This window comes from Simochromis diagramma, unplaced genomic scaffold, assembly GCF_900408965.1.
Source record: "Simochromis diagramma unplaced genomic scaffold, fSimDia1.1 OVJJ01000079.1, whole genome shotgun sequence".
In the NCBI taxonomy this organism is placed as follows: domain Eukaryota; kingdom Metazoa; phylum Chordata; class Actinopteri; order Cichliformes; family Cichlidae; genus Simochromis; species Simochromis diagramma.
Window position 1 is genome coordinate 406669 of NW_024387075.1, and position 27087 is coordinate 433755.

General features: G+C 39.9%; 1 protein-coding gene across 1 annotated transcript in view; it reads left to right on the forward strand.

Annotated features, from left to right (window-relative positions):
• The first annotated feature begins 2458 nt into the window (after window positions 1-2458).
• The window catches only part of nav2a (neuron navigator 2a), a 213148-nt gene continuing 188519 nt past the window's right edge, over window positions 2459-27087 (forward strand). The window contains exons 1-2 of the mRNA XM_040045584.1: window positions 2459-2580; window positions 3173-3821. Of these exons, the coding sequence (XP_039901518.1) occupies window positions 3741-3821 (81 nt within the window). The 5' untranslated portion in view covers window positions 2459-2580; window positions 3173-3740. The remainder of the gene's footprint in view (window positions 2581-3172; window positions 3822-27087) is intronic.

Below are 27087 nucleotides of genomic sequence, written 5' to 3' on the forward strand. Positions count from 1 at the left end.
GTGTCTTTATGAATATGGATCATGTGAGCCTGGCAAATATTTTTTGTTTGTTTTAGTGGAATTGCCACATGCATTGCAACAATAATATAGGAAAAATACAAAAAAAACTCCAGATCTTTTAGAGTTTTCTGAGCAGAAGCACAGGTTCAAACAGTTCCTGTTATTTCAGTTGCCATGAGAGATTTTCCTGAAAATTAAAACCCGGATCTTCAGTCTAGCACACAGCTGTTAATCATTACGTGCATGGATGCACACGATAACCACATTATAACCACATTATACAGCAACTAACCAAATTAATATAGCTGCTTGATTAAAAGCTTTGTGTGGTTTGTTGTAAACCTGAATTTACATGATTTGATTACTGGCTTATTTTGCAACTTGCCAGGAACATGTCAGCATAACCAGAAAAATTAATCACACATAAATTTGATGGGAACTTTCACCACAAATCTGGGCTATCAATTAATGCAGGTCCCATGTTATTGGTTAATTTTGTGATAAGCTGCTTAGGCTTTCTAGGCCTAAAACAAAACCAGCTGATAAAACATGACCTGGTCTTGATCTGTTGCAGTTATATACAAGCACAATTTGGCTTAACTTATAGCACATAATCCATATTTGTGTCGAGTGGAAAAAGGAAATGCCAAAGACTTCTGCAAAAGATCCAGTTTACAAATATATAGCACAACATATTTAAAAAATATATAGCTGTGCATTTGTGGAGAGAATATCGTGGCTTTCAGTCACCGAGAGAACAGTAAATTCAAATTGTATAAGGACATTTTACAGTCCTGGACCTGAAGCATAACAGACCATTTCTGTTTCAACAAGACAATGAATCATCAAAACACACTGTCAATCAAAAACCGAGTCTCTGGAAAAGAAGAAATTTCAGGTTTTAAATAGCTGAGTCTAAATTTAACCCACTCGAGATCCTGTGAAGTGTACTGTTCAGTCGACACAACTGTAGTGGCTATAGCTCAGGTGGTAGAGCAGGTCACCTACTAATTGTAAGGTTAGTGGTTTGATCACTGTTTGCACGCAAAAAATTTTAAAAAATTTTTTTAGCATCCCAAATATCATTGGGCAACATATTAACCCCAAGTTGTTCTACAATGCAACCATCACAGTATGAATGTGTGCTTGCGTGGATGGGTGAATGAGGCAAGTTGTGCAAAGTACTTTGAGTGCTCAGATAGAATAGAAATGTCCTATATAAGAACCACTCAATTTACCAAGTAACGCTGATGAACTACAATGGCTCTTTGAGGGGATGGTGTGTGAAGTCCAAAGTTCCTCCCCGTAGTTAAGCAGATTTCATAAGCAGCTGTGTAATGACCCAGTGGATCATCAGAAACACTCACCAGCCTACCAATAATCAGTTCCAGGCTTGTAAGAAGAGGTTATACACATCCTTAAAAAGTAAATAAAAAATAAACGGAAAAAATCTGATTTTATTTATTTAGTGTTAGGTCATTTGCTTAAGTAAAAGTACAAAGGTAAAAACAAACAAACAACAAAAACACTTAAAATCTTATTCTATAGTATTCATTTCTGAAGAATGTGTAATATACTAGAATTCTTTATATTACTTTGATGTTCCAACTAATAAAAGTGAGTCTAAATTTAATGACTGGTATCTGAATTTTCCAGTGTGGATCAATAAAGTCTGACTTTCTAATAAGTTCACCTATAGGAATGTAGACTAAAAAGTACAATTACCAGTTATTAGCGCTTGCATGTCTCTAATTCCCCATTAGGTGGCAACCAAGCACTACCTACCGAGAGTAACCATGGAAACCTACGGCCGCCTTCAAGGATGTTGAGAGAAAACATCGGAGCTTGAACCACCGCGTGACGTAATGCCAAGGCTGAGAGAGCGAGCGGGACCTTAATGCTGCCTTCAGGTGCTCGTCGTAAATGATGGCATCCATGTCCGCTAGTTAAACACAGTAAAAGAACTGTTTTGACAAAAAAAAAGAAAGAAAAAGAAAAGAAAACCCAACTGTTTGATCGCTAAGTAACGACAGACTTAAAATGCCATCCTCAAAACTGCGGGCCTATGATGATAATGATTATTATTATTATTAATAATAATAATAATATGTAAGTTTTACATCACAGACACGAATGTATAAAACAGAGGCTAACTCTAATACAGAGGCACTTAAAAGTCATTTTCATCATTGTAAACGCATTATGAGCTCTCATTTTAAGACAAAACTATTTTGGTTGCAAATAATATAGCCTACGAGGAGATCTAAGTTTCGAGTATTCCAGCAATTTTGCTAGTCTAAAGAGCTTGAAAAGAAAAGCGTCTGGACTTCTTTAAGTTGCTTGAAGACGTTTCACCTCTCATCCGAGAAGCTTCTTCAGTTCTGAGTTCCTTAGATGTCCAGGATGACTGAGAACCTTCACGGACATTTTGCTATCCATCCCACGCAAGTAATAACATTTCCGACGGCACGTGAATGAGGCAGCGGGCTGCTCCGCTTTCAGCCAGAGGAGCGGACCGCGCTGCGCACGAGACAGGTACCATTCTCCATGGGGAAGGCAAAGAAAACAGAGGAGAGCGGGGTGAGCTCCAATCTTACACCAAATTCAGTTCTTTCATTGAATTTCTTCTTCTCGTTTATTTAAAGCAGCCAACTGCTACCAGCTCAGAGCAGCAGCCGGTGTGTCAGGCAGCCTGTGAGCTCTCCCAGATTATCCTGCAGGGATGCTGCAGTAGCTCAAACCTTCGCAAGCAATTTGTTCAGTTTGTTTTAACTCTCGAGTTAACGTGTATCTGTTGTCAAAGTGTAGCGTTAGCAGCTTTGTGTGTAGAGAAGTCCAGAAAGTATACAGCATGTTTAAAAGACCGTTAGAAAGTTGCCAAATTGTGTTTTATTAAGTTTTTTCTTTTGTTTTCTTAGGGTTAAAAAGCCCACACCTGGAGCAGGTGTGGGCTTTTTAATTAGTTTGTGCGCCGTGAAACGTACTCAGATTATGGGTTGTAGCGTGTGATCGCTGAGCAGTCAGCAGGAAACTAAATGATTCCGAAATCATTTAGTCGTTATCATACGTTAGCCCATGTATGGCTGCAATTTGGTCGTGTGTGTAAAGATGCTGAAACATGAGTTTGTTACCACGGTCTTCTCCGTTTTCTTCTTCTCTTGTTTACTGCAAGGTGCCACACGTGACCGCGGAGCTGTGAGTGACACCAGCTCCTCCACATCAGATTTTTCTGGATGTTCTTTTTTTGGGGGTGGACTCCTTTTGCTGAAATCTGCCGATATTTTTGTGGTTTGTTATAATAGCAGCAGAGAAGACCACGAGGATCATAGCCTTCTTCAAGAGCAAAGGTCTCTTGCTGCTGTGATGTTTTTAGAAGAGGGGTTCCTCCTGGTTGTTTCCAGTTCCCCATCTCAGCCCTGATGCTCACTTCAGGTCAGCTCCTTGGGATCTGGAACCTCAAAGAGAAACCATCAGGAAACATTATGACTGAGACGGAGCATGTGGCCGAGGTTGGATCCACTCAGAGACTCAGTGTCATCTTTATAATGAAGCAAAGCTGATAAGAAGGACAATTGTTCTTTTTTTTTTCTTTAAAGAGACATTCATGAACCATAAGTGGAAATTAAGTGGGAAGGGGACTGAAATACTCTGAGCAGGTATTTCCCTTCATTCCGTGTTAAAAAAGGTGGGATATTTAGCTGTGGGAGAGCCCGAGTGAGTACTCAGTTACTTATGGAAAGATGGAGGCAGGAGCAGAGGCTAGCCCACAACAGCACCAGAGGAGGAAGCCTGTGCTGCATGGATTGGAGGACCAGAAAAGGGTGAGTGTGTATCTACTTGTGTGGGATTCTGTTGGCTTTACTGTACAACAAGGCTGTGTGAGGGTACGCAAGCTTACAGTGAAGCCATGCTTTAACAGTTGACTTTTGGCAGGGTGATGCATGAGACGTCAATGAGGGAAACAAACCTGTTGCTATCTCCTTTAGTAAAAATGTTTGGTTCAATGCATGAGCAAAAAAAGTATTCATTTTGTCATGAAGGAGATTCAGAGGTCTGCCTGACCCTCTTGAGGAAACAAACTGTGGAGGCAAGGGAAGCAAAACATGATTGATTGAAAGCTAACAATCAGTGAAAGCGTCAAGGAGTCTGTGGGTTCCTCTTTGAGGCCTCTTCCTTGGTTTGTGGTTGTGAGTTACTTCAGCAGTCTGCTGCGCTGAGATTGATAGAGCACTTAATACCACGACTCAATTTTCCCTGTTTCAGCTTCGCTCCGCATTTTCTGCATAATGTTGATGTAGCGCTGTTGTAAGCTGGTAAGGGTTTGATTTTTAGATGATTACATTGTCCTCTGTAGGACATAAAAAACCCTCCTTTTGTTTGGAGATAGAGATGAGTTGATATTCTCATTTGCCTGGGATACTGCACGGGTCTGACAGATTGGAACAGGCACCAGGTGACAGACCTAAATAGATGTCTGATTTAGAGTGCATTAGTCTTCATTTAAGGATGGGAGGCAGAGTGAATTTCTCCTGCTCTGCTGCAATGGGCAGGGACTCGACTGACTTATGGTTCAGAGTATTTATCTCACGCTCAGCACAATGTGTTTATAGCTAAGAGATGAGACAGGGGCTCCCCAAATTCTCCGGGTTGGGGATTGTGTCTGTGTTCCAGCATATTGCAGCAACCATCCAGAGCAGCTGAGAAATGGACAGCTGTTGAGGTTTTGATTTCAAATTATGTACAGATCTGTCAGATTCCTGCCATAGGTGCACCAGGGTTTAGGTTTAAGAAGGAGGTCCGTTTCCTTTCCTGTTTATCCCATGTCCTCTTGTCACCCCATAAATTATTGATTTGATCAGGTGTGTTAAATTAGACACATGGGAATATGTAGAACATGAATATTAATTGATCCAACCAAAGTCCCAGCTGCTGTTTTCCAGTTTCCCAGGCTACCGAGTATCTCGCTGGATGCTAAGTGACACACCGAGCAACACGAGGGCCTTGAAGCCAAAAATCCATAAGAACCTTTCTGCATATTGTGATTAAAGGGGTCTGAGAGGGAGCTTCTAGACCGCTGTGCGTCCGGTGTCTTTGGCCATTCACTGCCATTTTGTCACAAATCAGGCGAGCAGTGCAAGGTCCTTATGGAAGCAAGGTGTATCACATGAAACATGTACTTAGAGAGAGGGGATTCGCAGGTAGCATAACAACAGCAGTGGCTGCATTGACTCCAGACAAGCTCGCAAAAGTATATGACGAGTTTGGCAATTGTATTGAAATACGCCGTGTGTCCAGAGAGGCACACATTGAGCAATTGTAAACATTGTAAGTATATAACTTTATATTGACATACCCTGTAAATATAACACATTGATTTAACTCAATAATCCTCAGGACAGAGAAACTGTATATATCGATGCACCAGTCATAAAACCTAAAAAGTTGTTGCTGACTTTGCCCCAAAAATAAGGTTATAAAAAGTCTTGCCCCTTAGAGGTTATCTCTCCTCATTACATCTCTGATACAAAGCAATATAAAAAGAAGAGGAAGATGTCCAGGCAGTGGGGGGGGGGGTTATAAAAAAATCTTATCTGGATTTTTCCATCTGCTTCATTGCTGCTATGGTAACTAACCCTGATATCATTCATAAAGGGATTTTTTTTTTGTTGCCCTTTGCATGCTCAGTGAGTTCTCAGCAGCGACACGTCTAGTTCATTAGAAGCCAGCTGCAAACGTGACGGCATCATCAATAGGAAAACAGAGCAGGCCAGACGCTTGGCCATCCCTAAAGAGAAAGGTTGCGCTACACTGGGCTAATATTCACCTTCCCTCTTAATGGACATCAAGCAACATACATAAACTGAAAGCACTGATGTAGTAACGTTGACACACAGCTACCCACTGTGAGAGAATTACCTCAGGCTTTCATGCAGAGATTCAATGTCCCCTGGCAATTACCTAGGCTGTGTGGGTTCAAGATCCTATATATGATACCCTCCCCAGTAGGAGGTAATTGGATTTTGTTCTCTTTGTAGATGTACTATGTCACATGTCCCCTGCTTCATATATTAATGTTCACTGAGTAGCAATCATGGACGTACACGGGAAGTACTAGAGAATCATGGATGCATTTTATTGTATTGCAATGATGTTTTATTAAGAGAAACACTGTTTTTTGTTACTATCAGAAACCTGTCCTTATGTAGCCACTTGCTATTCACTGAACATGAACTCCTTGAAGTTAGAGCTTTAGTCTTAGGAATTGTCCAACTGCAAGAAAGGATTGCAATTGTACTGTTACTTAGCAGCATTTTTGCAAAAGCCATTAGGTTAATTAGTTCTTACAAGTTTTACTGGATAGAAATAAATTTCTCCTTTTCTGGGATACCACTGAAGGATACTGAAGAACAGGAAGTCAGTGCTGTGCCACTGTTGTTGAAGTAGTGGCAAGTTTCATCCTTAACGCTTAAACAACACTGAAGAATCTACAAGTGGAAGCGGAAAGTTCAACACTCAGTAAAAACTGCCATAAAATTAAGTCACATTAAAAGTTTTATCTGATGATCCTTGGACAGACAACAACCTCTCCATTAGGTCTCGGCTAAAACTGTAAATAACATAACATCTTTTGGGAGTCAAAAGCTGCCTCTAACACAGATATAGGTAATTTTATAACCATGAGAATGTAATGTGTAACTCTGAAAATGTTGCCCCACATTTTTGATAAAAGTTGGGTTTGCTCTGACAACAACACTTTGCAGCACATATTCATGCATTGTTTCTGCTCTGTAACACAGTTGTGGGAGCCAGCGTGAAATTGGGTTGTAGAGATTTCAATGATTGTGAACTAGAGGTCTAGACAGGCATGCTTAATTTATTGAAGAGCAACAAAAGAGAAGAAGTTGATCCTTAATGAACAATTCTGTTGCATCTGCTGGTAGGTGGGATATCCCAGCCTCCCATACAGCCTCACTCCTGAGAGAGTGCTAATGAAACACTGAATTCTCTGTTATTGAACTGCTGGCTGATTTATATCCTGACCTCACACTTGATTTTTGAGACATTACACATTTACAACACAAATGTCAAACATATGGTAAAGGTTCAGGCAGTGTTGACTTAAATCTGTTTTTCTTAGCCATGCTTTAAAGCTGTCTACATGTTTGGTGAAAAAGCAGCGCTTCCAACATTTCTATTATCCACAGAGACAGAACGCAAATCAGGATTCATTATGCTGAGAAAGCACCAGCCTCAAGCTGACAGTCAAAAAGACACTAATTAAAAAAGTGGGCAAGATTTCATTACTGGTTTGACATTAGATCTTAACCTCCGCCCTCTCACTAGCAAGTCCGAGAGATGATGAAGGGCATTCAGAAGGTGACAGAGAGAATTGTGTAATGGAATCTCTTATTGATTCAGCTACGTGAGAATAAAAAGGATTCTGACACTAATTGCTCAATCAGAGCCGCTGGAAATTATGTATTTATTTTCACCAGCTATTCTGACTGCTCATTAAGGAGTGTTTGATACGGTTGGGTGGGGTTCTGTAGGATAATGAGGTGTTTACAGTGGATGCGCGTGTTGATCTGCTGCAGTTATTCTCTAACAGCCTCATAATTAGCTAAGAGTCACAGAGGAGTGGGAAACGCTACATGGCTTTTGTTTATGTTCTTCATAGGGTGGACTTAATCTGTAATCTCAGGACACATTTTATACACAGTGGGAGAGGCCTGTTTAGCGACGTTTCGAGTTTCCTTTCCACAGATGACAGCCTCTAGTGATTCCAGCTTTAAAACGGTTCGATGAGACTTGTTGATAGGATACTGACCCTATAGTAGTTAAGCTGACAGTGTTTTGTTTAGTTTCAGCTGTTTATGGAAGCAGCATACCATGACACATGTATAAATAAAGACCTAACTATTATTGTTATGGTGGATAGTTGCACTTTTTTATTTAATACCACTAGTATATCAGACTTGGTTTCAGTTAATTTTTTTTAATCCCAGTAAGCTGGGTGAACATCTATCAATCCATCCATCCATCCATCTTCACAGTGGTAGATGGTGAAGAATAATAGCTCACTGACACTTTTCTTTAGCTACTACAGTAAGCATGCCTAAAGCAGGTTAGATATGCAGTTGATATCAGTTGAAAGTTTTATTAAATAAACTGAGGTTTTCTCTGTGTGACTCTGGGCAGTAAAAATAGTTTCGAAGTAGATTCATCCGTAGTACATGCTCAGCCCACAAAATGAATGAAGAAAATATGAGATGGGAAAGCCTACTTTTTTGATAATACTTGGAGCTGAAAGAGTTCTTGATGCATGCTCAATCATCCAGGTAAGCAAATCCCAAAAGGTTGATTCTGTTTTCAGTGGGAAAAACGTTTCAGCACTCATCCAAGTGACGTCTTCAGTCTCAGCTGACTGCAGGTTTCCCCAACCTTATAAACAGTACATTTGCACAATGACTGACACTAGCCTACTGAATGAACAATGGGCTGTGAGGTCAGTTCCTTGATCGTTTATAAGTCAGCTGAGACTGAAGAAGTCACTTGGATGGGTGACAAAACATTTCTCCCACTGAAAACTCAGTCCAGATGAATGGAAATAGTTATGTTTCATTGTGAATGTTTTAGTTTTATCCTGAAGATTACCAAAGCACCATGAAAAGAATAAATAAACAATTTGCAGTTTTTTCTACAATGGCTTCTCCAACCCTGGATGTTTAGGTAGACATATGCCCAAGGTCACTGTAGCCGTACCCTCCCTAATCTGCCAACCTGTTCATTGGGACTACAACATCTGTGCTACCACTCAGATTTCTACAGTTGGGCCTGTCTCTTAAATAAGCATTTATAGACACATCTCTGCAGTTTGCTCTATAAGGTGCTTTTTTTTTTTTTTAAATATTTTTTTTCAATTTTTCTTTTAAACCCACTAAAAATGATCATTTGTTGCTGGCATCAAACAGATTCGAATAACGAGACTTCAGTTTTTCTCTCAAAAAGAACCATTGCAGTAATATGACCCCAAGTGGAGACATCCATTAGATTTGGTCCTGAATCATCTCTCCACTGTTATGTTGGCCTGTTGCCTAGATATGGAGAGCAATAGAGGAGTGACAATTTGTCATTGACAGGGTTTGATTGATTGTTCATGCCAAGCGCCCTGCTCTGCTGGTATCTGAAACTAATTGAATGTAATATCAGAGAGATAGGATAGCACGATGACAAATGAGCAGCCTTGTGAGATTGTTTAGATCCTATTGTACGCATTATCCGACTATAACAGTTGCTCCTTGCTAGCTGCCCTCCGACTGTAGCACTTAGATAAGTGATCACTATCTTTAGTGATCACCGTGGCTTGTAGTGCTCGTTACCTTATTTAAACTTAGCAGCTAGCTGAAACAAACAGTTTTTCTTTTAAATATTTGTATTTAAGCTGTAAAGAAAGAGCAGGATCTGGCACTTAGTGATAGTGAACATCTTAATGTCATGAACAGTGTTTGCCAATAGAGATGAGGGCTCTCTTAGCCACCGACTAAACGTGTCTTGCAAACCAGGCAGCTGCGGAGAAGCGATGGGGATTTATTTTAGTGAAGGACTGTGTTTGCCCAGTCATGCAGCACTGACGAGCACTGGGGCTCAGGGGTTTGGACTGTGGATGGGAGAGGATGGGGGAGGAGGGGGTCAGAGGGTGGAGCTGGGACCAGGCATGGAGCTCTGAGGCTGGGGGTTGGGAGGATGCTGCACTAAGGAGGCTGCTTGGCCCTCAAGAGCCATCTGGCCATCACCCTCTCCATGCACCCTGAGGGAGGGCGAAGGACAGGTGGCAGCGGCTAGTGGGATGGACTGGTCTTTGGTTATGGGATATCATGATTGGCTGTGCAGGCCTCTTAAAAGTCAGACCCCTCGAATACCACATGCCCACTCAGCTTCCAGTCAGGAAGGACATCCTTCATGACCCTGGAAAGAAACCTTCTTCAGACCAACCACAATAATACTGCTTAACACGGTGTCCATTTTTTTGTCGTTAATCAATTTTGAATGACATAAATAATTAATTTAACTAAACATAAATGGTTTGAAAATCATCTCTTGCCACATCAAAGCACACGCACAGTTTTCCTCGAACTTCACTCATGGAGAAAGCACTTTGTTGCCTGGAGTCAAACACAGCAGTCGTACTGTGGAATCAATATGTGGAAACTACAACGTAATTTCCTCTAACGAAATAAAAGATGAATTAATCAAATGAAATGCAAGTGTGCACATAAAATTACAAATCTCTCCCCCCAGTTTTATTTGCATGAACAGTTCTTTTCATTTAAGATGGTACTTTTTCCTTAGGCCTCCATTAATTTTCTCCCCTGCTTGAAAATAAACGTTCCGAAAAACCAATGATTAACTTTTTTTTTTTTAAACAGTAATCAGCGAGAGTGTAAAGCTATACTTGAAACACACAAATCAACAATATGTCAATTTTTCTAAATTTTCATTAGAGTTCATTTTTTGTGCTATGTGTGACAGCTCGGACAGAAGAAGAGCTGGTTGTGTCAGGAACACAACCAGCAGGGTGTGTGATGGTCTTGCTGTCCTGACCTGCACAACATTGTAATCCCTGTCTGGGGGTCAGTGGGCAGGATCTGGCTCGGTCTGCTTCAGGGGAGGTGCTCGGCTGATGAACAGGTGCTTCAGCTCGCTCCTGCGGTGATGGGATTTCTTCTTTGCTATGACCGTTGTGTGTTCACACGAGAAAAAAACTGGTAATCATTTTAGCAGGTGGCCGTGAATTAGGAGCAGTCTTTGTACATTAAGGACTCTTTTGTCTTCAGTGTTATTTCAGTGAATAATGAGGTTATAATTAAAGCTGAGAAGCAGTGTTTGTCATACTGGGCGGAGAGCTTATTTAAAAGTTAACCCTTTTTAGACATGAAGACTTCTTCACTGTTTATTGCTTCTGATCAATGGACAGTTATTCTTGAAGGCTTCTTGTCAGTGGATATAATTTCTTTTTAGATTATTAGATTAAGGTCATGTGCAGCACCTGTTTGGATAGCTTTGTGCTCATGTTGTGACTGGAATAGATGGAAATAAGAAGGTGAGATTTTTGATATAAAACCAAATGTCTGTTTCATTCATTTCCATTGTCTCTGCTGCAGTGTGAACACATGCAACAGCAGAAGTTCCTCTTATAATACTCGAAGGGAGTCCTTCTTTGGCTTGTGGCCTTAATGTGAGTCCACTAAAGTCTTTGTTCTAGAAAGACAGAGACCCCGTTAGCTTGTGTTTGCAGTGTGTGCTTGCGTGTCTGTCTGCATGTGTGTACAAGAAAGGGATTGAGCAATGTGTTTAGGTGGGGCTCTTCCAGCTTTTCCATGTTATGTATTCTCCAATCCTCTGTGTATTCTTCGTCCTGGGAAATAGCACATGAATTCAATTTTACACACCAGGAATTTTCCAAGTGATAAGGAGGGATTGGGATTTGGGTGGGGGGGGCTAGTTTTCATTTGTAGCCCCAAATGGGGAACCGGAGATTCCTCGAGTTCCTCCAGCCAATCTTCTCCAGACACACAAACACTCCGCAGGCACCCTAAGATTACCCCCACCTCCATCAATGAGTCAACAGTTTAAATTTGGAGAGGATTTCAGTTGTTATAGTCGGAAGCTTCAGACAAAAGAAAGTGAAGAACTCTTCACTTTTGCCACAGTGGCCACCTTTATAATAAAACAGATTTCCACCCTGTATTTGTCCATATTGATGGATGCTTTTTGCCTGCAGGGCTGAAGAAATCACAACTGGCACTCTGACATGATCAATGTACTAGAGATCCATTATTTGAAATAAGCTCAAAGCTTTTTTTTTCTGAAAGGAAAATTTGATTTTTCTTTTAGCAGTTTGCTAATATTGTCATAATTTGTATTAGTCATTTTATTTTTCAATTTCTAGCTGAAACAAATCTTTTTACATCAAACATAAATTCCCACCTGCAGCATACAGGTACATATTAATTATTACATGTTCACATGTGTTAATTAGATATATCTTTATGGCGTCCCACCCCATCCACTGTAGCATTTGTGTAGGTATTTAACCTCCATCAGATAAGGAGATTAGACCATGACACTGCTTGCGCCTTTCATAATGAATAATCTGATTTTATTCATGAAAGAGATTTTCCAATACAGTCTTTCTCAGTGTAATCTATTGACCGCGAAGTGATGAATCAGGCAATGGTTTCCTGCCGCCGGTACCTTCCCCCAGCCTCACACCACCTTTCCAGACTCTGCTGTTGCTTTTCTCTGCATCTTAATGCAATCTCAGGTCAATATGCTTTAAGCCAATCAGCGAAGTGTATGAATCTGAGGTATAAATAACTTCTACAGAACACAGAGGTGGAAATTGGCTAATTTTGACTGCTTGTTGCTGTACTTGATCTGACAGCTGCTTTCTGCTTAAATGTGCTGCACGTTACATGTGTTCCTTTTTAGCTTTGTGTTGTTAAATGGCAAAGATCAATTATAAACCATACTTGAATAAATAATATTGTAAATAATATACTTTGGTGTCACGGTTCGATATTTTTTCGATACAAAAAAATGTTCATGCATTTTTAATTTGTCATTTATTAAAATTATAAATATATATTTTAACTCAAAAGTACAGTTTTTAAATTTAACCCTAACCCTTGTGCGTGTTTTTTATTTTGACAGCGAATGCGCACCTGCGGACCACTTATGTGCAGCCCTGGTTATTTAGCTCATCATATTGCAGCCACAGAAATTCTTTTGTCCATGAAACCATAAAGCTGCACTTTCTTTTTGCCTTATAGTCTGATTTGTCATAACTTCTCCGTTTTGTGGTAAGCTTTTCTTTGGCTGTCACTTCTTCACCCTGACCTGTCTTATTTGGCTCAGCAGAACTGAAATGCTTTTACACGCTCACTCACATAAGCTCAGCGATTCTCTGCGCGATCAACCTCTCACATGTTTAAGCTTGCTGCGGGAGATTTCACTTGTCATGTTTGCATAGTAACCTAACGATTAATAAGACGATGTCAGAGGAATTGGTGCGCAAATTATCATCACTCACAGATCAGTGCTGTCGCTCTCTATACACAGTTCGCACGATTGCAAAGTGAAAGCAAAAAAACAAGCGCAAATTCAAACGCGATTTCAATATGTCACATATTGACAGTGGCTCGCCGATGCCAATGACATAATCACCCAGCTACATTTCTGAAAGAATGCAAAAGCATTGACATATATTTTTCCTTCCTACAATAGCCCGACGGGCAGGGAAGAGATAGATTTTGGTAGCCCGACTGAAAAAATCGCTAGCGATATTGCAAGCCCTGTATCTGATTGAGGAATCACTCATCTTTGTAAAAGAGAGTTTATTACAGAGAAATGTCTCTTTCCAAAATAAAAGCTATACTATCCGCTTCTTCTGGGCTATATTCTCAGCAGCATAAGGAGAATCATGTGCTAACAGCTGTCTAAATGACTCGGCTAAAGTTAGTAGCATGCTTGTTGTTTTTGTCTTTGCACTAGGATGATGTCGGCGTAAATGTGCAGTCATATTCGTTGTGTTCCCACTAGTGCTTTCAGGTTGATCTCGTTGAAATGACCTTAACGCCACAACACGGCAAATCTCCGTTAACGAGCTACCGCCGATTGCCCCGTGCATGGGGCTAGACGGCCAACACGTTAACGAGCTAACTGCGCTAACACACTAGTTCCCACCCATGTAATTGAGCATTGCATGGCACATCCAACATACTGTTTTACTTTAGTCCATGACTCGCTTACCTTCAGGGTCATACGTCACATGAAAACCAAAATAATTCCAAACGCCAGATCTGAATGTTGCAAGGAGAGCTTAACTTCTGTCTTGCTAGCTTGCCCTGCGCTCTTCCTTCTGACGATGATGTCTGTGTTGAGCGCTCAGTGGATCTGCGCTCGACAGTGCAGCCTAGGCGGAGTAGTCGAACGCAGATTCACTGAGCGCTCAACACAGACAGCATCGTCAGAAGGAAAGTTGATAAAATAAATTACAAATGTTGTATTATTCGATACATATGCGTACCGAACCGAAAGCACTGTATCGAACGGTTCAATATCGATACGAATATCGTTGCACCCCTAATATATATATACATATACATATACATATGTGTGTGTGTGTGTGTGTGTGTGTGTGTGTGTGTGTCATGTCACAGTTGAGGGTCTTTTTTTTTTTTTTTTCTTGTGTGCAAACCTGGCATGCTGGAAAGAGATAATTGTGTGTTATTGTACATTTGGATAACATTTTGACTAAAGTTAAATGCTGGTTTGAAAATCTGATGGATTGAGAGCTCTTTACAAAGTCTCCATAATCTAAAATGCCTAAACTCTTGCTATAATTTTTCATGAGATTTGTGGCTTGTATTTATACAGTCCAAGGTCTTCCTTAAGATGAGTCTATTGAGTCAGAGAAGGTTGATGGAAGTCTATGAATTCAGTAGTCAATCTGTAATGAATAATCCATCCATCCACCCACTTATATTGGGCTTTATTTGGTAAACATTTGTTAGCATTCAGCCCTCTGTGACAGAGCAGAACATGCAAGAAAATTGGTTAGCCAACTAGTAACATCGCCTACACACCAGAATCTCCATAAGGCTGTATCTCTGTTACCTTAATCTAGGCCACCTACCTCCACCCCCGTCTCCTACAACTACCCCCATTCTAGTATCACTTACTGACATAATCAATATAGGCTCTCTGCTGTTATTGATCCTGGTACGGTGTATACACAGCTGCTGAGACCATAGTGTGCCCTCCTGCCTGGAATCAAGCACCCAGAAAAGGACACTTGATCACCCACACCTGGCTCTACTTAGCCATCACCAACATGTATTGAGCAAAAAGAGATTAGGGGAGAATGCAGACATCAAAGGCTCTTGCTTTATACAAAGACAATTAACGAATGTTTGCTAGGAAATCTGACTTTTTTTTACAGCATAATTGAGTGTGCTTCTGAAGTGTGACTAGAGAGCTATATAGAGACTGATGAGTGATTAGAGTGCTAACCTTTGATTAGTTCTTAAAATGTTAAATTGATTAAAATGCCAGCGTCATCCTTGCTTCAACAACACTGACTAATGAAAGTCTGATTTAGGCTGATGATTATGCTGCCATGGTTTTGGCTTTGCATCTCTTTTGGTCTGTTTACCCACCTGTGTTTGTCTCCTGTGTTCTCAGCCCTTGCAGCTTTTGCCAGTGGATTTCTTTCTGTTTCTTGACCACATTCTTTTTGCCAGATTTTGGATTATTTACTTTCTTTGGACTTTGTTGGATTTTCATCCTGCCAGTTTCATGCAACGTTTTACAGCATCATTAATGATATATTTACTCTGCCCGTCTGACTCAGAGTCCAGCATTTAGCTGCTAAACAAAGCTACTTTTTACTAGCCTATGCTGTAAAACAACTCGGTCCATTAATCAGTCTGTGCTGAACAGTATAAGATTAAAGACCCACAGGCAATATTTTGAGACGGGCAGGTAGAGCAAGCACAAGACTTCTGTAGTGTCACTTACTGTAGAACAAAATGTGCCACATAAAGATAACATTTATACTTATGATCACTTCTTTACTGATATGGACATGTTTGAAGTTCACTGTGCTTCACAATTGGAATCATATTTGCTACTGTTGTTGTTTACCACACATATATTTTAATTGGTGCAACCTGCCCCGATGTGTCTGGTGACTAACTTTCAGGGGTTTTTTTAATGAATTTTTTTGTTATTTTATCCCTCGGAAAGACAAATCCCACCTTTGAACAGTTTACTTGGACAAACCTCACAGTCTTATTTGGAGTTCAGTTTGTGCTAACCAGCCACCTCAGCCCATCCTTTCTTGTGTTTATCCCAACTAACAAGCTCACTGTAGAAGCTGTTATTGTTGCAGCCCTCGACATAAATATTCAAGCTGAGCGTTTGTGGAGTAGCACCTCTCAGACAGCTGCACATGTGCAGACATAATGAGGTGCCATAGTGCCAGTGCTGCTATTGCTGCTGCTACTGCTGTTGCCACATAAAGAATCTAAATGTGGGGGAACTTGTACTGCTATGTTCCACTGCTGCCCTGACCAACCTGGCAGGATGACAGGAGCACTTAGTCAATAAATGAGGCACTGATGGGGCCAGTAATGTTTGTACACATGCCAAAGATAGAAATAAATCTGAGGGTTTGTAGTTTTATAAAGGGTCATCTGCTCTGATTTTTCCAATATATAATTAACACATTAAAAGTTATAACACTTGTTTAGTATTAGAGGCTGAAAGGATCTCTTTATCTGACAATAGTTTATGCGATCCTGGCCACTGTTAGCAAGTCAGTCAGTTCAGTCGTTATCAGTATTTATCTTGCCATGATCAAATTTGAAATTGAAATTTTGGACAGAAAAGGGTGTCTCGGGTAAGCTATAGGTCATTTAAGTTCACAGAGGTGCATGCGCATAAATGATCAGATTTCCAAACTTTATGACATTGATCATCATCGAGTTGCCCCAGTGGTTGATTCTAGTTTATTTATCAGTATATAAACATTCCATTCAAAATGCAACAAAATAAATTTTTCTAATAAGGTTTGGCTTAGAGGAATCGAGCTGTGGGCGTGATTGCCATTTATTGCATCTCTGCGACTGATGGTTTCCTTGAGGATTTTATGTAGCTTGATGGTAGGAGTGAATATTGCTCGGAGCATCTTAAGGCAGTTTTGCCCATAATGACGGCACACCATAACTGCATCCTGGGAATTAAATTACCTTTAATTTTATCTTCCCCCACTTGGACATATTACCTTCTGTCATAGCCAATCAATTTAATCAAATAAAATCAAGTATGATGTGTTTGCCTTTCACCGATTCATACATGGATTTGACTCTGCTGTCTTGGCATAATTAATTTGTTGCAGTAACCTGTAAGAAAGCTAACTTCTCAGTATTTTAGACATGGTTTTAACATTATTTAATTAGCTGTCATGTGGATTGGAGGTGCTGTGGATTTGTGGAAGCATCATGCTTTTGACAGATCACAAATGTCACCAGGATTAGTGAAAGAGTTTAGATCTTGTAGGGGTTTTGGTGGGGATTACCGTTGTTTGAATTCACACTACAAAGATTACATTGGAGGTGTCGCTGAGAGGAAAAAATGGATCACTGACCCCCACCACATTCACACAACACAACTCCAGAGAGTACAGTAGACCTCTATGTCATCACTTTGCTTCTCTGTTTCATCTGCTTCACCCCATTCATCTCTCACTACCTCATTTTTTTCTTGTAAGGAAAGAAATAAGTTCAGTGGTGAGTATTCTAACATATATATATATATATATATTTGTTACTGTATTTCTTTTTACAGTACTGTCAAGATAATGTGTTATCACAGTTGTACCACACTAAGATAAAACAAGCAAGGCTCTCTTTTCTTGCTAACACCCACACATCTTTGCTGTCTAGGTAATTCCCATCGTTTCTGAAGACAGCGAGCTGGTGTAATCACTACAGCAGGGTTCACCCAACATAGGCTCAAGGACATCGCAGTAATGTAATCTTAGCTGTTAACAGGACTCTAAGGGGGCGTAGGATACCATAAGAATGGGAATGCTCTGTAACCTAATATTGCTTCTTCTACACACCACAGGGCATGTATACACAAACACACAAATTTAGATCGTTGGCTTAATCTCTATGCTTTACAATCTCACTGTCATCTCATTGGAAAACTCTTCAGTGTAGCGAAATGCTTTAAGCTTCTGACCTTTCAGTTTAATTTGGCATTCAGAGGTAGCGGATGTATGTGTGGGTTTGTGTGTTCATCTAAACAGTGATTACAGTCAGTAGATCGATAAAGAGCAGATAAGGGCACTAATCAATACCCATCAGAGTTCCGCTGATCAAATATTTATCCAGGAAGAGAGGGGAGAAGAGACTTGCTGTCTGCCCTCCTTGTCTGTCTCTTGTTGGTAATTTTCTCTTTCCACGTCTGTCTGCACACGCCCGGCCTCTCTGTCTCAGTAATGGGAGTTAACCTGAGGACCCATAGTGACTGTTGACACAGATGCTTCGGTCTGCAGAAAGGGCTTTATCAAAGTTTGTAGCTAATGGTGTTAAGAGGGGGTGGGGGCGCACATTGACATGATTACTTTTTTTTATAAAGACTGCAAATGGTTAATCTTTTGAGGAAATACATCCTTGATTACCTTGGAAACCACAGCAGACGGCCAATCGGGGTTGTGATCTAGGAAAAACAATCTGGTATCCTTTATTGTGGTCAATCACAACAGGAAAATCCCAGCTCCTCTCTCTCGCTATGTGTCTGTCTTTGAATTTTTCTCCACGTTCTGTGAACTGCACATCCTCCTCATATTGACACCAACATGAATTTTGGATTGTCCGGTGTATCAGGGCTACGCTTCTAAAAAAGATGTTGCTGTCGATTTCATGACCACCACTTACAACATTCTTTTCATTTCTCCTGTATTTCAGCTTTGTTGTTCTGTTTTGCAGCTACCTGTGGCATAATTATATCAGGCAGAGCAAATTAGCATCTCACATTAGCAGACAGGATCCATCCAAAGTTCACATGATAATAACATTTAATTACATTTTTTGTGCCTGCTGGGAGTCTCTTATTTCCCACTGGGAGGAAAATCTGACATGGTTTTGTTGGGCGTGATGATTACCGGGCTATTTTGTTATCTTGTTTGTGTTAACTGTGTGTTTATCTGTCCACTATCCTTTCTCCAGTGAGTTTAATCCTGTTTGAGTTGTATACGGTTCAGTAGGTTAATTCAGTGCTTGTGTTTTCTCTCCCATTAAGCTTCTCCTTCCAGCTGTTTCAGCTATTGGCAAGCACATCTTAACACTCTTACATCAGCCCTGCTTGGCTTGGTTAACTGTGGTTTTGGCAAAAGCAAGTAGCAAGGGGAGGAGATGCTGCAGCAGCACAGGAGGTGGTGCCTGTTGGCTGAAACTGCAAGAAAGTGAGGCTTTTTTTGCTAAGAGACCCCCTGTAGCTGCAGTGATAACAGAATGATAGTGTGTGACTCTGTGGCAGAGGAGCAGCGTACCTTAATGCAGTGTGGACCAGGAGATAAGAAGCAGACGCACTCTGACACATAAAAGGTGCATGTTTGGAGAGGTGTGTGTATTTGAAGTGGATGAGCAGCGGTGCACATACAGACTGGATTGTGTACAAAAGCAGCTGGTGATTTTTGTCTGCATTCAAAGATTCTGGCTGAAACATCATTTCACAGAGCAGACGAAGCAAAATCACACAGCTCCACACTAATTAACTCAAATCTTATGCCTGTCATTCACCTTTCTTTGCTTAAACTCCCACTATTACTGCGAGCAAATGAACTTCTTTAATGGTAATGAAGCTAATATTAAAAATACACAAGTGTAGAAGTGAACAGTCTGATGTTAGACCCGTATTGGATTTTGCAGTTAAATCTGCATCAGTGCCCATGTTTGAATACACAAAAAGAAAGCAGTCCTTAATTGTGTTTTACAGGCAGTAGTTTCATTTATTTGACCACTTTAATATATGACTTTTTTCTATATGTTGTCATTTGATCAAATTATGTCTTTTAAGGTGGGTTGTGCTCTACATAATAACTGAATCTTTGTGTCTCTGCAGTGCAGCAGATAGTATGAATTATTCGTATTTGAGCATTTAGTTTCAATATTTTCCATCTGTATGGTTCTGGTTCTCTCTTATACCATATCTATTCTCTATATTTTTAGTTAGCTGTAGGCACTGCTGGTAATTCCTGTAAAATCCCTGCATCTAAGAAGGGTCATAACCCTTCTTCCCCTCTTTTTCCCTGTAGAAGTATTTGAAAGTATGTGTCTTTAGTTGTTAATGGTGATTTAAATTTAATTTTGAGTTCAACACAAATTGCTGTGGTCGGCATTACAAGAACAACCACCTCAAAATTTCTGTTTTGTTTGTTACTGTAAGCCTTTTCAAGATTTGGCACCAGCAATGGTATCACCGAAAGACAATCCAAAAATAAGCCCTCAGCTGTTATAAGTGTGGCTCTATTAATAAAGCATTTCATGTGAAAATGGTGCTTAAATTATGTGTGCTTTGCTAAACTACGATAGGAAAGGACATTCATTTCCAGTTTAACAGGGTCAATATTGAAGTGCTCTCAGATGATTTGGCAATATTTATATAAAATGTTAAATTATATATTAAAATTATATTAAATCACCACAGGACATGGATTCAATTTAATTTCAAAGGACCTGCCAACGAAATGAACACAACCCCTTATCTAGGATGCAAATCTGTTTGGATGTCTTCATTAAGAAGCACTTTTGTTCAAGGCTAACATGAGTTTGGAAGCCAAGGGTTTCAGCCAGTTTAGAGTGACAGAGTTCTCATAGGATCGTAGTGTGTGTGCGTGTGTACATATTTGTGTACATGCATGCGGTGTGGAAGTGTGTTTGTGTGTAAATGTCTGTGTGAATGGTTGGTGTGTCAGAGAAGAAAAAGCTCATTATCACTACATGCACAGGAACCTTGCAGGGTTCAGCTCGCTGTCCAACTATTCTTTAATGAAGAACATATTTGAGCCATTCAACTTTCTTCCAATGAGCAGCTCCAGCTGCTAGCCAACCAAACACGTGAGGTTCAGCGGAGCGACGGGCAGAATTGATGAGAGGAGTAAGTCCTAGTGAAGGATCGCCATAAGCTGCCCGAGATAACACTGCGCTGGTGCAGAGAAACACTCAGCTCCATGGAAATGCAATAAAGCCTGAACCGTATCCCACTGTTGGACTGATGGGTGATAACAGTCTGAGTAGAGTATGGAAAATAGCCCATTGAAATGCAGTGTGAAATACAGCGCCTTCAGAGCTTTACATGTAGACCAATGGAAATGGGCTGATGTGTGAATATGAGTGGTCTGCTGTATTATCCTGTGTTACTCACTATTCTCTAACAAGACAAAGGATGAGCAGCTAAGACGATTTGTTAAATCACTGCAATGGAGGTGTGCCGTAGGGCCTCTGCTGCTGCTGTGGACAGAATACAGATTACAGTTTGCCTCCACAGTTCACTCTGAGGGCACATTGGCGTGACGTTTTTAACCAGTGCAGCAGAGCTTTAAAGTAGTTTATTCTGAAAGCAGTTAGTGGTACAATATCTGCGTCCAGCTCTGTCATTTCCCTGTTGTTTTCCCTTATGCAGTCTTGCTTTATAGTTCCTTGTAATTAGCTGAAGTAGTGCTTTCTTTTTACTGCTTTTTGTTTACAATGTACATGTGACAACTTTAAAGTTATTTTACATGATGCTAGTTGTAGAAGTTGTCCCTTTTAATTATACATGCAACTGATGGTAGCTTTTTGAAACTCGATATGTTTTCTGTAATCAGTTTAAACCAACTGACTTTAAGATGGTGATTCTGGTATGGAACTATTCTAAGTGAAAATAAACAGAATTCCTACAGACATAATTATAAATAACCTGAAATTATATGGTAGTTTATGCATTTATTTTGTCCTTGTGAGAATCAATGAATAGTAAAAGCCAAACTTTTGATTTTGGGATGTTAAAACTTGACACTTGACATTATCCATCCGTCCATTTTCTTAACAACATATCCAGTTCAAGGTTATGCAGGTAAGGTGCTGGAGCTTGTCCCAGCTTATGAAAGTAAATGGGATTTGTTTTTTTTCTTGACATCAAGAATTGACCTCACTCTGAAATTGGAATGGTTCCAAATTAAGATAAACCCACCTCCAAATAATGTTGATTTGCCAGTTATTTTTGACTGCCTAGATTTTAAAGCATTTTTTTCCAATGGGGAATATGGTTGGTGAATGTTGATTTGTGGGTATGGAACAACAATTATTGCACTTCTCCAACTAACCTGCCAAGATACTATATGTCTGGATATAAGTGTTAGAGGAAGTTACTTCTCAAGAGAGATAGAAACCACTTAAGCATCCAAGAACAGTCTTTGTGGTCCATTTGTTTTATTTTTTAGTAGTCCCAGTTTCTTGCTCCATAAATATTGACCTTTTTTCTTTAATTGAATCTGGTGGGTTTTGTGTGCAGGTTTAAAAGTGACAAGGACAATTCACTTAAGGTTTAGTGTTTAAAAATAAAACAAGTGTTAATGGTTTGTAACAGAAACCATCTACATACACACACAAAGAATTCAGTTCAGTTCAATTAAGTTTTATTTATACAGCCCCAAATCACAACAACAGTCACGTCAAAGCACTTTATATTGTAAGGTAAAGACGGTACAATAATACAGAGAAAAGCCTAACAATCAGTTTGACCCCTGTGAGTAAGCACTTGGCGACAGTGGGAAGGAAAAACTCCCTTAAACCTCTTGAGAACCAGAGGGACAGCCATCTGTTGAGATTGGTTGGGGGAAGAGGAGAGGGAGACCGGAAGTGGTACTTTGAATAATCTGTATGTAACATTGCTGATTATGTTTCCTCATCAGGGAGATTTGATCACATAATGAAGCTATTTTAATATCCTGTCTAAGGTGCTTTTCACCACAGTGCACACATAAAATAACTACACCATAGTATGAAGCCCTTGCACTGTTGACATGAGTCTAATATCTAGTTTTAAAGTAGCATTATGCCAGGATTAGCCCATGGAAGCACCGTGTACAAATAGTCAAACATCCAGTTGCACGTCTCCTGCTTGGTTATATTTCACTGGATCCGTTTTGTTATGGATGCATGAGATACTTGAAGAAGGAAAAACTGCTATTGAATTCCGGAGTGCAGAGGTGCTGTCGTCTCCCGATGATGTATGAGATGAGGAGAAGCGTACATCAGCTGGCGGAAGATTACTCCGCTGTCCCAAGACACCCCTCTCTCTAATGTTCTCATTCTTTCTCTCCCATATTCTCGCTCTTGCTGTCTTTTTCTCCTCCCAAAGTGACGATCAACACTCTCTCGCCGCTCCCACTTCCTCTACACATCAACGATGCTCTTCCCGGACACTTCTCACTCATTCTTTTCTGGATGGTTATTGATTGCCATTTCTACATTCCTCTTTGTGGAACTAAGGTTTATTGGTTTTGTTTTAAGATATGATGCTAACACAAAGTTTGCATGTCTAGAAAAAAATGATCCTGCTTGAGTCAGTTTCTAAAAAAGGTACTGAAAACTTACCGTATCTCATAGTTAGTATGAATCCATAGTCAACACATTCTGTGTTTCTGCCCTGACATTCATACACCGTATTTTAAAAAAACAAAAAGAAAATCTAAAAATGTTAGTGTGAATAAACTGTGCACATGCATTCTGTTACTTCTAACCAAATAATGAGGAAGGCTTCATGTTCCAGCTGAGGCAGCTGATGCAAAAAAAAACCTGTAAAAGAAACGCTGTTAGACCTGCCCACTCTTTTGTACCATTAGTAGCTGTACCTACAGTATGTGACCACTTCTTCTTTTCCCATCTTGCAGTTTAATTTGCTATTTTTTTTTATTTTTATATAGAGTTCTAAATAGAAGCTTTCCAAAATGTGTATAACTGTAAAGAAAAAGGGTTTTGTGCCTCACAGTGTAACTGATGCAACCTATCCTGCCAAAAAGTGTAAGCTCTCTGCTCAGACAGATGAGCGCGTGCAGCTCTCACTTGGATGTTTGCTGCTTCAGTGTTTCTGTCATCTTGTCCCCTCGGGATAAAGATCAGCAGACTTGTTGGTCATCAACACATTCAGTAATTCCAGTCACCTCACCAGTTGTTAGCTAGCGTTTTGAGCATGACATGTCCCCCTGCAATCGCTACTAATTACCGAAAACAGTTCCTGGGACAGGCTTGCTCATCACAAATCCTACACCTCCTTTTACATTTTATTAAGATAAGATAAGATAACCTTTATTAGTCCCATGCGTGGGAAATTTGTTTGTATTAAAGCTGAAGTTGGTCCATTTTTTTCCGTACTATACATTGTGCTGTGTAATTGTATTCTATAGGATAGGATGCTAGCATGAAGATTTTAAATGAGTTAGTTCTGTCAGTAAGGCTAATGACTGAATCTATCTTTTGTCTAGTTATAGTGACAAAAGGCTAGATTTTGTTTTCTTCTTTTAGTGCAACATATTTATGCATGTCGGGAGTCAAACAAAAGTAAAAATCGTAATTCCTCTACTGTGTAAATCTACTGATCGATTGTGTCTGAGAGTTTGTGTGCAGAATTTTCTTGTGAATTGGCTTGTACCAGATTTTCTTAAGCAATGGAAGAAGGTCTTATTATTCACGCAACAGTATTCTTGCAGACAAATTACTTGTTTAGTAAGTTGTGTCACCAGCAATTTATTCAGCTGCTCCAGTGACATGCAGCCGTGATGGTCATTCATTCTTTCATCAGTTTTGTGCTGTAGAGTGTGAACAAGCATTTAATTATCATTTCTTTACAGTCCAAATAAGCTCAGGAATTGGGATTGGTCAGTAATATAAAATGATAAATCTATTAGTTTAGGCTTCAAAAGAATACAGTATGATAAGGTGAAGTATGTGGAATTAGCAGTGAACATACTTTGGCACACAAGAAGGAGGAACAAATTCCACTGACACGGTGCTGCTGATGAAGCAGATGCTTTCTTGTGCTGCAAAGATGTCTCCAGGCTACATGATTTTTTTTTTTTTTTTTTAACCAAAAATCTATTTTTAATAAAGAGCTTAGTCTCATTGTCTTTTCTTTTCTCTTTCAAGTCTCCAAATTTTAGAATAACACAAAATTCTCTGTAAGATTGCATTTCAACCAAGTGAACTCCTACTAGGATGGTACCCCAGAGCTGGCACTGGACACCCAGACCGTCAAAAGGACTAACACAGAAAGAAAAACAACAATTACCACGTAAATCCATCCATATGGTTATGTTAGAATAATCAGTTAGCCTAACCTGTCTTTGGACTATGGGAGGAAGTCGGAGCACCTTGAGTGAATTCATGGAGTCATTAGGAGAACATGCGGTCTCCACATAGGAGTAAAAACCTGTCAGCTGTCACTGCCCTATAACTGCTAACCCTGTAACAAACACACATTCTGCATTAATTCATCTCAACATAAGACTCCTGTACAGGAACATATTAATATCTTATGTTCCTTGTAATTCATGATATCCACCACAGCCACATGAAAGCCTCACCAAAGATAAATGAATAAATAAATATCTAAAAAAGGGGAAGTAAGAAAGTGGGGTAAATGGAGTCTGGGAAGGAAGCGGCAAAAATGCCGTTGCTCCAAATTGATTTCCCTTTCCTTGCACCTTTACACATTTGCTTATTTTAGGCAATACGACGTGAAATCTTGGAAATCTGTATGTGTGTGTTTTACAGAATATTAAGTGTCCCTGTAAACACAGGACTAGTGATTAGACTTGGACACAGAAAACTGTTTACAAATGTAAAGGTAGTGGAAAGTTTGATTTAAAAACTGTGTAGAGTTTACCTTCTTAAATTAGGCTTGAACTTTTTAATGGTTGGCTTTGTGTGTTGCCTTAGAGGAACAAGCTATTGGCTTCTTCAAAGAGACTATTAAAACTGCACATGTATTACAACATGAAGAAAAATCTAACAAAATGTGTCCTACAGCTTAGTAAAAAAAAAAAAACAACTTGAAAATTGCTATAGTTTGTGATAAAGGTAAAAGTAGTATTCAAATGTATTCTAGTACAATGTCCAAATGATGCACCTGTCTATGTGACTGGTTTGAATTTTTCATCACCAAATAATCTATCATAAGGTCCTTCATTCATTTATATCCATTTTCTCTGATTCCCCCCCCCCCCCCCCCTCTTCTGTCCTAATTCAATAAAGATTCAGACCTTTCATCATGAATTTCCATCCCTGTTCCAGCTGCTCAGGAGGTTTTCTGTGAGAGCAGGTGGTCTCAATATAGCCGCAGTATTTCACATAGTTGATGCAGGTGTGTGCCATGAAGCATTAGTTATGCTACCTAACAATTTAATTAAAAAACAGGATATAACAGGCAGTTGTTTCCACACAATGAGGAAAATGTTAGTAAGCAGTTGTTGGTACAAAAGAAGAGAGAAGTCATTTTTGATGTTTCTTTCTTCTCACGCACTTCTTTCTTCTTATAGAGCTTTCATTTTTTTCTTTTGCCCCATGTGGACTGTCAGATATGTTCCTACCAACTGCTTACTGCGCTGCCTTCTCAGGGTTCAGGTGTGTGTATATGTATGTGTGTTGTGTTAAAAGTAGCATCCAGCAGCGCCTACAGTCGAACACCATGCCTGTGACTGACAAGGTGTGTGCTTTTGATGCATCTAGTAGCATTCTCCTCTCTCCCTGTCGCCGTTTCTCTGCATTTTCTCTGGCTGTTTGCTGTGAGCGCCAGTTACAGAGTGAATAAATGCTAATGAATGGAAATGCTCTGGTGTGTGTATTTGTGCGTGTGTATGTGTGTGTTCTGCAGTGCTGAGAGAGATGGCAGATATCTGGCTAATAAAGCAGCGCTGTGCACATCTGTGTCTTCAATGTTTTCATTTCTATTTCCTTGTTCTTTTTATCTGTTCTGCATCAGTGGATGCTGCCAGCAAATACAAAGCTTAATGTCTGCCTTTGATTAAGTTCCTCAAACATGAACTCTTGGTTTGTCCTACATGTGAAGTCTATTTGCATATATAAATCTCAAATAGGGCTCAGGTGTGCTACTTTTGTTATTTACCCACCACAATCCTGTTACTCCTGTTGTTTATTTACTGCGAGGAGATAATTGTTTAAAATCTGACACTTCTCAAGTTGAGAACCTCGGAGATCTGCTACATCTTCTCTGTGGAGGAGTGTTATGTATTCTTGACTAGCAGGATCCCCTAAGGCAAACTATAACCTGTACACCTGGTCTGTTGAAACCTATAGGAATGTCAACACTTCGCTTTGCTGAGTGCCGCTGAGACCTAGACCTGGATAAGTGGCAGAAAATTGATGCATGAATGGATGGCATTCCATGAAATTGTGCAGTCCCTAGTGTTGGTCACCTGCAGGGATTAGTACCAGAGCAGAAACAGTGTTTATATTT